This window comes from Chamaea fasciata, unplaced genomic scaffold (genome assembly GCF_029207755.1).
Source record: "Chamaea fasciata isolate MVZ Bird 193981 ecotype frontalis unplaced genomic scaffold, bChaFas1.0.hap1 SCAF_9, whole genome shotgun sequence".
Taxonomy (NCBI): domain Eukaryota; kingdom Metazoa; phylum Chordata; class Aves; order Passeriformes; family Sylviidae; genus Chamaea; species Chamaea fasciata.
This window is the reverse complement of record NW_027094094.1, coordinates 26,532,717-26,548,949: the sequence shown is the minus strand read 5'-3', so window position 1 is coordinate 26,548,949 and position 16,233 is coordinate 26,532,717. Positions and strand designations below refer to the sequence as shown.

At 36.4% G+C, this 16,233-nt stretch overlaps 1 protein-coding gene across 3 annotated transcripts in view; it reads left to right on the top strand.

Annotated features, from left to right (window-relative positions):
- PARG (poly(ADP-ribose) glycohydrolase) overlaps nt 1-16,233 on the top strand; it is a 61,392-nt gene that overhangs the window by 24,173 nt on the left and 20,986 nt on the right. For all 3 annotated transcript variants that reach the window (XM_066191571.1, XM_066191570.1, XM_066191572.1), the window contains exons 8-10: nt 2,219-2,311; nt 4,451-4,608; nt 15,335-15,414. In XM_066191571.1, coding sequence (XP_066047668.1) covers nt 2,219-2,311; nt 4,451-4,608; nt 15,335-15,414 — 331 coding nt within the window. The remainder of the gene's footprint in view (nt 1-2,218; nt 2,312-4,450; nt 4,609-15,334; nt 15,415-16,233) is intronic.

The following is a 16,233-nucleotide window of genomic DNA, read 5'->3' as shown; positions in this document are numbered from 1 at the left end:
AAAGGTTAGGTCATAGTTTTCAGGGTTTGACTTATGCTGTGTAAATATGTAGGTGCATATGCAGCCAGCAACAGGAGAGAGATGCATCTTGCTCATTTCCCGTCTTAAAAATAAGTTTACTTTCAGAAATAATTCTTTTATTACTTGGATTCTTCCTCATATCAAATGATTTTCATGTTTCCTGGGCTTGTTGTCCTTTGTAAGTTCTCGTTTCGTTTTAAAACTTTATATTAAACCCTCATTTTTATGCCTCCACAAGCAGCATATATAATGCATTGAAAGTAACTGTGTAAGTCTCGGCGTTGTTATATTTTCCCCCTTTTCCCAAACAGAAGTTGTTTGTACTTTGAGCATTTGTCTGTGTTTTGGGTTTTAAATTCTTGAGTACTCTTATCCCTTTAAATTACTTGGAGCAGGAGACAGCAGAGCCAAGATATTTCCATTGTTTTTTTAATGATCTCGGAAGGGCAGAATTTGTTAGCCTTCAAACAATATTTTCAGTGTCTATGAGGATCAGTGTCTCTTGAGTCAGAGGCACCATATTTTCCTCTTCTCAAGAGAATTGCCAGTGTCTTTTTTGTATTCTGAAATCCATGTGAAACTTTCCATTGAAATGTGAATTACAAAGCCCTGATAATATGACTTAAAAGATCTCTTCCTGTAATTTCACTGTTAGTCTTAAGTGTTGTAGAGACTAAAGTTGATAATACCTTCATGTTGTTTCATCCATTCTGTCTGCAGCTGATTTTGAGCAAAACTGGTAGCAAATCAGTTTTTTAAGTTTACTTGAAAAACAATATTGTGTAGTTTTAAAGCCACCATTTCAAAATTTTTGGAGGATTTTAGTCTAGAAACCGGTAGAAAGTAGTGATCTCAAATACAGATTCCCTGGATGCAGGGGAAGGAGGGAGGCAGAAACTGAGCTGTGAGCTTTGTCTTCTGTTCCCCAGCTGTAGTGCAAGTTGTGTGTTCTCTTCTCTCTGCTTTTTGCCTTGAATGCAGTGTACAAACCCAACAGCCACTCACATCTGATGCCTGTATCCACAGAAAATGGGAAAAACTTCCACAGCATAGGAATGTCCCTTCAGCCTGTTCATTCAGCAGACTGTGAGGGTTTTGAGGCTTTTGTGTTGTTCCACGTATTGCAACTGTGTCACTTTATGTTGCATTGCTTTTTATAACCTCCTATCCTAGCTTTTCTTAGAAGAGCATTGGCCACTGTAAAGAAATGTTTGCATCTTTGAAAAATAGGTGTGTGATACATGAATAGGCCCGTGGGTGGGTTCATCTAAACCCTGGGTGTGGGATGTTGGGCTCAGAAGTGGCAGTTGCAACTGGGAGGGAGATCCTGGACTTGCTCTGAAAATAATGGCTTGATAGGCTTTGGCAGCCAAACATGTCAACAGTGGGCCAGACAGTGTCAGGGGGGAGCTGAGGACAGGACAAGAAAGGTTTGATGTCACTTGTTCTTGGGTGTAAATCTTTGAGAAGCTTGTGAAACATTGGTGTGCCCATTTGTTTTTAGTGTGGTCAATTCTGGTCTCCTCAGAAATTATGTTAGAAGACAGGGTGAGGCAGCTGAAGTAGTTGTATTATTAGGTGTCCTACAGGAAGAGACTGAAAAGATTGCAACTTCAACATGTGGAGCCTGCCAGGCTGCACCTGTTATCTTACAGTGACTGTAGTTCTTGAGAGAACATGGTGGGAATGGATGGCAGAAAATGCCCAGGATTGCATCCTCTAGCATAGCATTTCCTGTTGCTGCTGCAGAGGCCCACTGATCTGAGCCAGGAGTGCATTTTATCTGTTCTTAATAGGAGGATGTCAAGGTACTTGTCTTGGACTATCACCTGAATATGAAATTTGAGTAGATCATTCCTGTACTTCTGTGGTTAAGTAGTGATTTTTCAGATGAAAATTTGGTTCATTGCCTTGGAAAGAGTAAAATGATAACTTATTCAAGCTTCCTTTAAAGGGCATTTGGTGACATGTTTTCTCAACTGCAACTTTTGAGACTTGTTTCTATATCTCAGTCAGTGGATTATTGCAAGGCAAATTCAGTGAGGCACTACTGTGAAAATGTTACAGATTTGGTATGAATCTAAGAGGACGTGATTTTTTTACTTGTTTCTTTTACATGGGTCCTGTTTTCACAAACTTTTAATTCAATCATTATTTCTGAGTTAAAAACTTTTTTTTCCTTCTTTCTTTTTAACAGATTCTTGAAGATGCAGAGGCTCAACATCTGTTCCAGTCCATTCTTCCTGATATGGTCAAGCTGGCACTCTGTCTCCCTAGTATCTGCACCCAGGTAAGCAAACACGGCTGGCACGTGCTCTGTGGCAGAGCACTTCTCTGCAAACTGCAGCTGATGGCTAGGGTCAAAGCATCAGGGTCATGTTATGTTCTTAATAAAAGCTGTAATTTTTGTGCTGAAGGCAGATGAGACCTGGGGAGCAGAATGGACAATAGACATCTGAAATTATGTAATAGAATATTAAAAAAAGAGGTAAATCTCACCATCATAATTTTAGCCTCAACTTCAATAACACTTCCCTTTCTATGTGTTGAAGTTGCTTCTTGCATTTTTTAAATGAAATGACCATGCAACAAATCAGGTTGTAAAATAACACTTAGAAACTGGAACAATTGAATAATCCCATTCAATTTTTTATTTCAATCTGATCTAATTTTTTGTTTTAGAATTTTTTTAAATCTTAGAAGTGGTATTTTCATAAATCTTTCATTTACTTGGGAACATACTTTATTCTGTTTAGAGCACGTAGTACTTGCACATATGCAAACCTCAACTAATTCTTTATTAATTTTGTAAGGAGTAAAGCTGATTGAAGTGAGTAAGGCTGGTCAAGTGAGGATATATGGCAGGTAACATATTAGCAGGGTGGCAACAGTTTGTGAACTCTTTTGTTACCATTTTCTAAATTGATTCTGTTGGGAATAAGCAGGGAAAATCTTTCCCTACTTTTATGCTGCAAGGGTCCTGAGGTAGAGACATAATTTCAAGCCATGAATTTTTTTTTTTTTTTTTTTTTTTTTTTTTTTTTTTTTTTTTTTTTTTTTTTTGCGCTGGTTATTCGATGAGGGAAGTTGTTTGAAAATGCTACAAAGTTTCTGGACACAAGTCAAGTGCAAGGCTTTTAGTGATCACCTACTGCTAGGCAATGTAAATTGTGAAGATGTCGGTCAGACTCATTTTTTTGGTTAGACATAAAGATAAATTTGTTCCAATATAACACTATCAAAAATATTCTATTTTTATAGGTTTGTAGAACTTATTAGAGTGAACTTCTCAGGCTTTTTCCCCCTCTAGCTGTGTGACTTCAGACATCATAATATAGCTTGTTAATTAAATAGCTAGAAGACAGAATGAGTTTCAGTGAACGTGAATGTAGTAGTTACAAGAATGAAGGAAAACTTGTTTGTTTTCTGGAGTAAACAGGGCTGTCTATTCAACAGTCTAAATCAGCAGCAGTTTCTGTGTTCACAACTAAAAGGATGAAAATGTAGCTGTACTGGAGCTAGGCTAATGATGATGGCTGAGAATTTTGGAAGCAGATGAAAACTCTTCTCTTGCTCCTGTCAAGTGGGTTTGTTGTAGTGGTTACTGGACTCAGCACTCAGAGTGATGTACCCTTGCCACGTTCCATATTATCACATAATTTAAAAAATACTATCAATGTTGTGAGTCAAAGCTAAAAATCAGAAGGCTAATGACTGATAAAACAAAAGATTTTAGCTTCAAGTTGGGGAGTTCTTTCTTCCCTATGCCCCTTTATTTCTTTTTATATTAAGGAAACCCTGAGTGGAGTAAAATAGAACTTCAAACTGAAGACCAGAGTGAAGCTGAGCTTTTTGATCATTATGATTATAAAAGAATGAATAATTACACACTTTCTACAAATACCATCAGTGTTATTTCTTCAAGTAGGATGGAAAAAAAATTCAAAGCAAGTCATAGAGTTATGATCTGTGGCATGACTTCCTTGATTCTTTGTAAAGTTCAAAGCATGGTTATTGTAGCTGCAAGCATTCCCTAAGGGTTCTTAACTATACAACTATTGAAAGTGGATTTTTATTTCAGTTTTTAACGTTGCCCAGGATTTGCAACATCCCATCTATTTTTTCCCCTCTGCATTCCCGATGGTTTTGTTTGTTAAGTTGTGTTTTCCTCATCTTTTTATTATTGATTAGAAATCTGCAGTTTGCCAGGCAAGCCCTTTCTGAATTGTCTTGAATAAACTGTTCTTGACTTTAACGGTGCTGCTGATTAAAGGCTTTACCAATGGCCTAAATTACTCCTGCTCTAATATAACAAACGTAATTTTGTGCTTCTGTTTTTTCTTTCAAAAAGGGTAAGCTAATTATTCTTCTCTCTCCTTCCCTCCTTTCTCCCCTGCCCCTTCCTCCCCCTCATTTCTTTTGTTGGTAGCCAATACCTCTGCTGAAACAAAAGATGAATCACTCCATCACAATGTCACAGGAGCAGATCGCCAGTTTTCTGGCCAATGCTTTCTTCTGTACTTTTCCACGTCGCAATGCGAAGATGAAGTCTGAGTATTCCACTTATCCAGACATTAACTTCAACAGGTATGGCCCTCAGCAGTGAATGAACCTGATAACCCTGCCATGAAAATATTGTTGTCCTTTAGGGGAGAAACTCAATTGTTTCATGTTTCTGTCACTAAATTCAATAGTTTGCTTTTTGTCTTTTTTTTCCTATTACCTCTAAGGGACAAGAAAACTGTGCATCTGTGTAAGAAAGGATCTTGTGCACAGGAGGATATGATTAATATTCCAAATTTTCTTTTGTGCATGAGTATGCACAGACACACTCTTGCTGTGGCATAATTAGATTGGTACAATTCCCTGCCTCCTCATAAGCCAATCATCTGCAAATGGTGTATTTTAGTTGTGCTTCAAGTGTTCTGTGTGTATTTAAATTAAAGGTTGGTGTTTCCCCAGCCATGTTTCTCTTGTCTCCTGTGTCATCAGTGGTGATCTGCACATTGAGTCAGATCAATAGGAGTTCATTCTTCAGCATCCATACCATTGTTTTAAGGCAGTGGTAGAGCTGCATGTTGAAATTAACCTTTTCTTTTTGCTGCAAGTTAGCCTAAGAAGGCCACAATAAGAATTTGCTTAATGGTACTCGGATGTCTAAGCAAACATTTATTGTTTTTTTCTTAGTGCTAACTTACTAACAGATTTGATTGGAAAATTTTCTTCACATCTTTTTTATAATTTAGATATGCTGACTTCAATTTTAAATGAGAGAGGTAGATGGAGACATTTTCTGCTGTAGAATGTTACAGTTCACATGGACTTGTAGATGAGAAATACGAGTTCATAGTTTTTTGGCACTTCCATACAAGTGTAGATCAACCTTAAGTTTTTTAGGCTGAAGCTTGGATAGATTATTGATCTAGAGTTTTTCTTATTCCTCACCGTTAACACATGTAGCGTGTGTGCTCTGACAGCTGAGATGAAACATAAAACCAGTGTTGCCTGTGATCCAGCACATTTGGGTGCGTGTGTTATGAGAGCTGTATTAGACTAGGACTCCCCAGAATATATTGTCAGGCATGCCAATATACTAATGATGGGTTTGGAGGCTGCTGCCTCTAAGGGCTATCACAGGTTTGTCCGTATTGTGTATTTCAGAAGAGAGACCAGGGTCTCTGTCTTGGTGGTTATGCCCAGAGTGCAGTGGCTACAGAAGAGAAGTGTGGGTAGACATTATTACGCCACAAAATTCAATGTATTTTTCTACCAGTAGTTCCTAAGAACAAATAAATGAAAAGTACTATTGGTGCATTAAAAAATTCTGATGTTCAGAGCATTGAAAGAAGAGAGAGAAAGGTCTGGAAGGAGTTTTCTTTGACTGCACCCTTCCAGCTGCATTTTGTGGTATTTTTAAAGGACTTAAGGCTACTGTTTTTTGTTGTAATTTAAACATTTTATAAAACAAGCCGTTACATTTTGCAACTTGGATAATTTCTTACCAACTACAGAATAAAATACTGTTAAATAACTGGAGTAAATTCATATGCTCCTCTATGGACGTTGCAGAGCAATGTAAAGTGATAGTATTACAGTGCACTACTTGTGGTTGACTCGGGGCATAATATTGCAAACTACTTCTAAATAAAAAACCATGACAGATTATTAGGTAAATATTTCCCTGCCATGGACTCAAAGAACGACCAGTATAAAGTATTAAGCATTCAGAATTTTCTCCTCTGTTCCAGTCAGTCCAACATTGTTTTCTGACTTGGCTGCCTGGTGCTATTATGGTGAGGTCCCACAATGTTATTTAGAAGGGGCAGGCAACCTGCAGGCCTTCCTGTTGCATTATGAGTGAGGCAATGCTCAGCTTCAAGTCACATAGGCTAGAAAACCATTTTTATTTGTGCAAGAACAACAGTACTGTTGCCAAACTGGAGAAGAGAAGGGAAGGTAATGTCCTCTGGTTATTGAGGATTAAAAGTGTCTCTTCCTCAGCATTTGCCAATTTATGCATTATTAGATAAGTACAATTTCCTTTTCCATTCTGTTTTTTTTACTTAACCATTTGTTGAACCAAATCCACACTCCTACACCCCCTGTATTTTGAATTTGATAATAAGCAGATTAGTGAAGTAGAATACCAGCTTTGGCAGGTAGTGGATAAAATTTGAGAGAATGTGTCAGTGAGACTGGGACTGCTAGGAGAAAAGCAAAAGGAAAAGTTGTGGAGAGAGTACTACAAGACTGTACTGTTTTCTGCTATTGTATGTAACCTGACTTAGTTAAAATCAAAAATGAGGGGGGAGAAGGAGGATAGATAGTATCTTAAATCTTTTTTCTTCCTGTCAACCTTGCGTTTTCCTGCCCTGCAAAGTTACTTCTTTAGTAGCAAGGACAGAGTAAACTGTCATGTTTTCAGCTATTGTTTCAGACTTGTAAAGATGACAGGATTTGGTTCACTGCAGCGTGTGTTTTCAGCTTTTTAAAAAAAGCTTTCTGGGAAGCTGGATGTACTCAAAAGGTAGTAGGCAATGACTGAAGTTAAAATATTTGTGACATTTTTCCTACTTATAAAAATGTTTTGATATAAAGGCTTTGGAGGCTGCTGCTCTGCTCTGTCTGCTTAGGGATGGGCAAAACAGATTGCTCACACACCAACCTTTTGTCCTCATAGTATTATGGTCTGTAGCTTTTTTCAGACTTAGTTCTTGCCTCAGCATAATTCATTTGCTACATGACTGTGAATGAATGACTTTGTTCTTAAGGTATCAAAAATGATCTGCTATTGTTCCCTAATAACACCAAATTACTGAGTGCATGGATGCATTGTTTTTCTTTAGCAAAGGTGGTGTTCCTTGATTCCTTTATCCATGTCCTGTCTACATTCATACAAAAGGCTTCCACTCCTCCCCTCAAATCTCTGAGATTGAAAAACTGAAATTTGTAATTTCTAAGTTAGAAACACAACTGTGTAAGTTTTCTTGTGTTCTTGGTTTTACACAGCAGTCTTTTATCAGGTTACTTCATGCAGACTGAAACATTAGTACCTTTTTATACACTATTAAATAGTTACAGTTTTTACATTTAAATGCTGATATGTTCCTTCTTTCCTCCCAGTCTTCTCTATTGTAAGTTCCACCCCTACTCCCCCCATGTAGAAATCTGACTAAACAAGACAGTCACTGCAAGATAGTTTAAAATTTGAGACTCATAGAGACATAAGGGCAGCTGATTGAGAGGAAAGCCGTTGTATATGTTAGTATTAACATACATCATCAATGCTTTACCTCTCTTCTCCTGCTGTTAGTCTTGCCAAATGAGAGGAGAATCAATGTGGCCATTCCTCTTTTGACACAGAAGCATTTGGTTAAATGGTGTGTTGTGACACTGACTGTCCATTTTGATTCCTTATCTTGCTACAGACTGAAGGTCACCTGTGTATAATTAAATACTCAGTAATTTAATTGAATTCTTCCCTTTTTTGCTTGGAAGGGATGAGCCTATTATGAGCCTTATGTCATTAATAACGTATTTCATTTCAAATATAGTTGATAAAAAGGAATTCATAGTTTAAGAGCTTTAATATTTATGAATTCAAGTGGGTAGAATGACATCCATTCAGTGGCCAAACATTAGATCATACTAAATAGCATAAAATAATTGCTTCTGTTCAAAATATCAAGCTAAATTTAGAGGGTTCAATATTTCTTTTTAAAAAACACTACCATAATATATATTATGACAATAGATTGGGCTGCTTTATTCCAAAATAACCCATCACAAAGACAAGAAATAATTGAATTGGACATTTTATTTATCTCATCGATATATTTTTCTTGGAAGTTGCATTCTGGTTGAATTTAGAGCCTGAATTACATTAACTCTCTACATTTATGATGTTGGTTTCAGTGTTTGAAATAGGTGGTTGTGGTGATGGTCATAATTACACTATAGACACTATAGAATTTGGTAATTTAGGAAACTGTCTAGTTTGGTTATATGTGAAAGCAAAATGTGAGGAAAAACGTCTGCAATATTGAATCAGTGTTCTGGAAAGGACACAGGTTTGTCAAGGACCTGTTTTGCTACAGATCTGTTGTTTTAGCTGCTGTGTCAAGTTAGAAGAACTCTTCCATTTTTCTTGTTCAGTCCCTCCGTAGTTAAACTGGAGATGTGATAGCACCCATTAAAGCCTCTGGGGTTGAATTCAGAACTGAAGGCAGTAAGTCTAACAACAAGAGCCTGCCTGGTAGATCTTCTGGCTCATATATTAGTGCATGCTCTGGTCTGAAACCACCAGTATTCCACTGGGACTGAATTTCTTCATCTTTATCAAACAAACCTTTTAAGTAATTTCAAGTGATTGGAAATGAGCAGAAAAACACACTAGTTAAGATGTATTTCTTTTATGGAATATATAATATATGAAAGGAAATGGGAAACTGTATGGTACATTTATGCAGGAGAATTGAAATCTAATTTACTAGTTATGCAATTATCTCTCCATAAACAACATCAATTTCACAACACTAATGAATATTCTCTGGGGAATAAGTTACCTAATGACTTTGAGAGAACTTGGTTTGGACTGAGATGTATTGCTCCTCTGATAAGTGGTTCTAGATTTTCTGAGTTAAAGGACACTGATCCTACAAAACTCATTCTGTTATGCCTACTTTGGGCATGTGAAGTGATTAGCCTTGTATGGATTACTTTGAGTATAATGTACTGTAAAAAAAACTTAAATCAACATTTGTGTTTGGCAAATGTGGAGACACTCTTTTAATAAATAGCTTCAAAAAGATGTGCTGTTTTTATAAATCTGGCATAATTACTTTGCTGTAGTGATTAAAACAGTACTGAAACGGAATATTTTTTAGCTTAGTAAATATAGTAATGTAGTCCAGAACTTAGTTGTACCATGCTGTTGGTTGTCCTATGTTTTAGATCCCCAGGATGAAACATTTTACCCCTCTGGTGCTGAGTACTTGCAGTTAGCATCTTGTCACTTCATGAAGCTCAGATATCAACCTGATGTATTTTAAGACTCGTAAATCACCAAAACCTTTTGTTAAAACAGATTTATAATGCACCAAGTTACTTGCCACAATAAACAGAACTACACAATGAAAAGCATCGAGAAGAGAGATGTGAGTGTACAGGAGATTCTGAGATGAAAGATAGTTTTTTGCATCTAGATTTCCCAACAAAATTACATTGCTCCATTTTTTTTTTTGTTTCCACACATCTTGAAAGTTATTATTTAATCTAGAGATGAAATTCTAATTCAACATAAGGTTGTTTAACTTCTCAGATGACGACAGCTTGTACCTATGACACATCACAGTAAATAAGAAATTGCCCATGAGGTTGAAATACTGAATGTTTTGGTTTTCTCCTGCTTGTTATGAAGGAAATTAGAAAACTCTAAAATGATGTCCTTTGTGAGGTGAGGGGAGGCAGGAAGGCAGTTTTAACACAGATAGATAAAATTCATGTTGAGTGGAAGAGGCACACACCAGGCAGCTGAAGAGCAGAACTGAGGTTGCTGTACCTGACTTGTGTGAGGTTGTGTTCTTTTTTTCTATCAGGAAATGCAAGATGTGCAGAGTGGCATTTCCTTTTGTTTTGTCAGAGGGATGGTCAATTTGTCTGCCTTTCATCTCTCTGGAAGGTATTTCTCATTTGGATTATTCTGCTTTTGATTTCCATTAAGTCCAAATTTCATAAAGTGTCCAAGTTTCATAAAATATATTCATAAATATACTGAATAGTTTTCCTTCTAATTCTCACTTAAAGTGTTTTCAGTGACTGCAGGGCTTTCTAGTAAGGATTTATATTTTATATTGGATATAAGAATGTCCCATTTTAAATTTGCTAAGGTTTCCTCATCTTGCATTATCTAATTGATGTTTAAGTATTCCTATTTAAAGCTGTCTAGGGAGGTGGTCTCCAAACTTTTTTGATCACACATACCTATCAGTAAAACATTTTTGAGCATGGACCTGCCATGTGTTTGTATTTATTTACTTAGGAATTGCATACATGTGCTACTTTACTAATATATTGCATTATAAAACACACAAAAATTTAGAAAGGATGAGATAAAGATGAAATAACCAATACTTCAAAATGTTTTTATTTAATGTATGGGACAAAAATATATTCTTCCTGCAGCCTAGTGGATTGTCTTGCACACCCCCAAGGTACTTTGGAGACCAGAGTGGATCTGGGGTATTGCTGTTCACAAAATATAGTGTAGTTTGTTTCCCTTGGGAAGGAAAGCATAAATTATAGCAATGAAACACTTGTTGCAGCTCCATTCTTCATGAAAAGTCCTTGACTGGTCCTATCACCTATCTTTTTCACTGAAGTGAAGCCTTACAGATGTAAAACTCCATTTTAAAAGGCAGATACAAGTTTCTGTATGGGGGGAACCCCACCCAATAAATAATCAACAAACCAGCATTCTCAGAAAGCACTTAAGGCAAAGGATATGGGTAATTAATGCAATTCCAGTCTTTCCTATATTGTAAACAGTTCTGCTTTCATCTATATAGAGAATGAAATTGTTTTCTGTCCCATGCAATTGTGTGATAAGCACACATTATTATAGACACATTCCAAATGTTCCATGGTGAGCTCCTGTCTCTCTGTGCACATTAGTGCACACAGCCTTGCTTGACCTTGGATACACTAGTATCTATAGGTGGTCCTTAATGTGGATGTGACTAAGGTTGCCTTGAGCACAATTGAATAAAAAATGTCAAATCATACTGAGAGAGAATCCTTCTGAAACTATTTTGATAAGCTGTACTTAGTATTGGAAGTCAAAGCTCAAAAAAATACTTCCTTAGAAATATGATACTGGTTTTAAAAAAGAGAGAGTTTTATATTTCTCGTTTGTGCCTGTAACTCCATTTTTTTATTCCAAGAGGTTGGGAATTGCAGGAGAAAGATGGAAGGGATGCTTCTTATGTGCTCCCCAGTGCAACTAATGCGATCCTAAATGATGAGGTTATTGGACCATTCAAGACTATATTAGTTTTTCTTTTAGGGTGCTGTGTATCAGCCTGAAATGTCAGTGGTTCCCATTGAGGATGGTCAACAACTGAGGATGCTCACCATTTAATCAAAAGAGCCCTCAATCATATGGAGGGCAATACAGGTTTGACGGTAACATACTTAAGCAACTTAAGCATATTATTTCCACCCCTACATGTGTATATACATCAGATAAGCATAGGCCTGGAATGCACCAAGATATTTGATTTATTGTCTTTTCCAAGTGTTTTGTCATCCAATACCTTAGACTAAAACTGTTTAGTGATTAGCTGTGTTCTTGAGGTGGAAGGAAATGTCTATCCAGTATTTTCATTTCTGCCTTAACTTTCCATCCTTCCCTCTGCTCAGTCCCTTTACTGGGTGAAATTCATCTATCCATATGACTTCCGTGTAAATCCTTCTTTGACTTCTATTTGTAGGAGAAGATCTGGTTTTAGTAAAATATTTTGTTGTTGTTCAGATGCTCCGTTGTCTTTAGTGAGGTCACACTGAAATATAAGAAACAACACAAGTGTTTCTTCAAGTCCAGTAGTAAAGACAAAGACACTTTTTAGTGCCTGTGGGGTAGTGGGGGAAGCAGTACACGTGGTTAATTGTAAGGATCACAAGTACTAAATTGTGTGTCCACACTTCCACGAAGAGTACCTGTGGAATGCCATGGATTTATGAGTGGGAATTATTCATTGAAGTGTGATCCATACTGCATGTTTTTGTGTTTTTATGGTGTGTACACCTTTCTGGGCCTTACAATAGGTTCCAACTTCAATGCAAAGATATGATTATTCTCTTTGAAAAGAAACATTCAAAGGAAGCCCAGCCTGGATATGGAAATAACATTATGAAATTACTGAACTGGGAGATTAAATCACGTGATTGTAATGGCTCCTGCTGGAGCCAGTTCTTAGAGTAACATCAGGGGAGCAATTTAACTCCTTGGAAATTGAATTTTACAGGTAAATACTGTATTTTAATTTTACCTTAATCAGAAACATGGTATTTGGAAACTGTTTACTTAAGCTGGTTCAAAGTCTCCCCAGTAAACTCCATGCAAGCCAAGGTCACTTTTGTGAAGCTCTTAATGTTCTTAAGTAATTTTTCTCTTGTGTCATTTTCAAAGTGCCCTTTGAAGTTCCTTGCAAGTTTGAAGTCCACTTGCCTCGGCATTGGAAGGAGTTCAGAGTAGGTTCTTTGGAGCTTTTGCCTCCAGCTTTAGAAGGTGGAAATGTTGGATGCAAATATGACAATTTTGAGTTGACAGTCAAGACTGCAAAAACCAGAATATTGATTGCACTTTTAAAATGCTTCTTTTTCCACTCCAAAAGTTTTAGGAAAATGCTTATGCAAAAATATGTGCATGGTTTTGTAATAATTGTTGAAATGGTAAGAACTGTTGCCTTGTAACTTTACTGTATCTTAACTGACAGTTGTTTTACATTTTCTCAATATTAGTTCTTACTATTTTTAGTGTTTTATTTCTCATATATTGGATTTCTCTTCAGGACAATTAAATGTCTGAATGATTGCTAGGAAAGATTTTTTCATTTAGCCACAATGACTTTAATAATCCGCAAAGTCATAAACACAAACTTCACTTATCTACTTTCTTATGTTTTAAAATCTCTGGCCTTGAATACTTAAATGTATCTTTGTGGAGATCTTCTGTTTGATTAACATTGGCTTGGCTGGAGAGCCAGAGATGAATTTGGTGATCAATCCTGGAGGTTTCTCTGCTCCTGTAGCTGATAAATTGGAGTAACTGCACGGCAGTGGGAACGTCCTGTACAAAGCTGACGCATGCAGTTACCAGGAAGATTTCAATTACTTCACCTGAAAGTGGACTTGCAGTACATTTGATTTACAGTGCACTTCATTTGGATGAGTTCTTTAATTGAAATTAATGGGTTTTGGCCCTAGGCCGTTCTGTCAGGAAATTATGTGGTTTCTACTTAGATTTTTGGGTGGATTTTTAGTAGGATCTGTGTCTCAGCGCTTGAAGAATAATGTTATTTAATATCTTAGTGATGCCTTCATGTAGCTTTATTCTTTAAAATATTTGCTTCAAAACCAATATTTTCATAATTTTGTCTAATTGATTATTTCAGAAGTAAGGTTCAAGGTTAAAAGGTTTGTAACTTTGCCATGTGATGTCCTCATTTAAGTTAATGGGGTAGGACCAGGCCATTTTTGGATCATGTAAATATCACTTGCTTTTCCTGTTGCATTCACAAATATGACTGGTTTTAGCTTGATCTGACTTACTTCAGGCATAGTTCTGCATCTTTCCTGCCCAGCCTGCTGTTTATACTGAATCATGTATTGCCCTTGTGACATGAAGAACTCTCTCCTGAGAGTTTACAACACAAGTGAGATGTCACTTTGATGTGAAGAGGCAAACAAATTAGCAAAGGTAGGATCAGGCTGACAGATAAATTAAGCAGTTTAAAGGCTTCATACGAAACGAGACTTCCAGATAAGAGGCTGGGGTAATTTAGGCAACACCTGCACACACATGCACATATGAACTCCTTTTATAAACCCTTTCTTACCTGTCCATGCTCAAGGCCTTGATAGAACTTGCATATAGGCCCATTTAGAATAGACTGCAAAATTCTAGAGTTTACCTTTCTAAAGTCCTGATTCACTATTCAAAGAATAACATGCTAATAAAATTAACCTCTGTGACTTAATAAAGATTTCGGATGCAATTGATCTCTTCAGCCTGTGTACATCATAAGGATTTTTAAATGCTGAAAAAAATCTAGTTCACTTCCTTGTTGAATCTAGTTCAATTCACCTCTCAGCATTTGGGTTTTAAAGGCAGATTGTCATTCCACTACACAGAAACAAAGAAATAATGTTGTGTCATTGCTTTACTTAGACTGTTTATTGGGGGAGAATCTTATATCCTCAGGGCTTTCAGTGGATCAGACATCTTTGAGTAAACTTCCTATTCAAAGGGTATTATTTCTGAAGTCACTGCTGTTCTTCCTTCCAGATAAATTCCATTATGTGTTGCCAATAACAATGCCTTGTCACTCTGCTGGAAGTGAAATTAAGTAATGCGTGTTCAAGTTGCTGGAAGATAGATGATGCAGTAAAAGTATTTCAGCTAACCTTAAAAGAGTACATTCACTTAATGGCTAAAAATAGGATCCTTCCTTTTAATGCTTAGGTTTTTTACAAATGACTGTTAGAATGGCTCTAACAGCCCAGTGGATGGAGCCATTTCTGTTGGGGGAAGGTTCTTTTCTTTAGAAATGCTGCTGGTGCAGTGCAGCTCTTGAAAGCAACAAGGTTGCATTAATTCTTCTGAGCAACTCACTGAGCTGAAAGGAGGGTGACATTTGGATCTTGGAGTACTCAAAATACTTGTTTTCACCCCTTGGTCACTTAATGGCCTGTTAAATGTTTCAATTTGTTGCAAATAAAACTAGTGGCTTTCCAAAATGTTCATATTGAAATTACATTTCTTGGTATTAGAAAATTGGTGCAAATGAGAGAAGCATTCACTTGGCATCTTCATCAGAAACATAGCAAGTCAATAAACTCATCAGTCCTAAAATCTTGATTTACAGAGGGGCTGTCTAGAGGGTTCTTTCTACAGTACAGTACTTAAATGCAAGGCTAATGAAATGTGTGTATAAAAATTACAAAAAATCAAATTGCAATTAGTAAATAGCACTAATTGCTCTGCACTATATCCCTGAAATCTAATTGTTTGCTTTTATTTCCTGTTTTTCAGATTGTTTGAAGGGAGGTCACCAAGAAAGCCTGAGAAACTTAAGACCCTTTTCTGCTATTTTAGAAGAGTCACAGAAAAAAGTATATCCTTTATTCTTTTTTGAGCTGCAAAGCAGATAGATGAAAAATTTAATCCCATTAAATTTAAAAATAGTCACACAGCCATGATGGAAGTATTTAACAACGGACAGCTTGCAAAGTACACTGATATTCATACTAATGGCACTTCTTAGCATATGTATGATGCATGCAAACAAACTATTTGCCCAGAGCTCATTCTGTTTTATTTGTTCTGATAAATATATATAAATATATATGTGTGTATATATATGAGGTGTGTGTAAAAATACAGGAATATATTTTTAACCCCCTGTGTATATATATATATATATATATATATATATATATATATATATATATATATTAGTGTGTGTAGATCATTGTAGATATAAATATATGTGTGTATATAATGCTAGTAATATATGCAACCCCTTGCCTCACCACATCAAAGTAGAGGGAACTTGTCACCATTACAGCCATTAAAATAACAGGGTTAAAGATTTTGAGTCAAGCTTCACTTTTCCTACAGAGTGCATATTTAGTTTTTGACGATAATGTTTGTAGTTCTCAGGGATTTTCCCCTACTTGTGTTGGTATTTCAGGTTTTTCCCTTCTATGGTTCCAAAGCAAAGATGTTTTTAAGTTTGCCCAGTTCAAATAAAACAAATGATAGCAAGATACATCTCCTGCTCTTGGAGAATTCAGTGCGTAGTCAGATCTTCTGTTATTACCACAGAATTGAACATTTGCATAAGCTTTCAGAAAGAGATTAATTTTTGTGATAGCTACCATAGGTTATATATTGCAGTTTTGAGGAGAAAGATTTTACTGTAGTAGCAT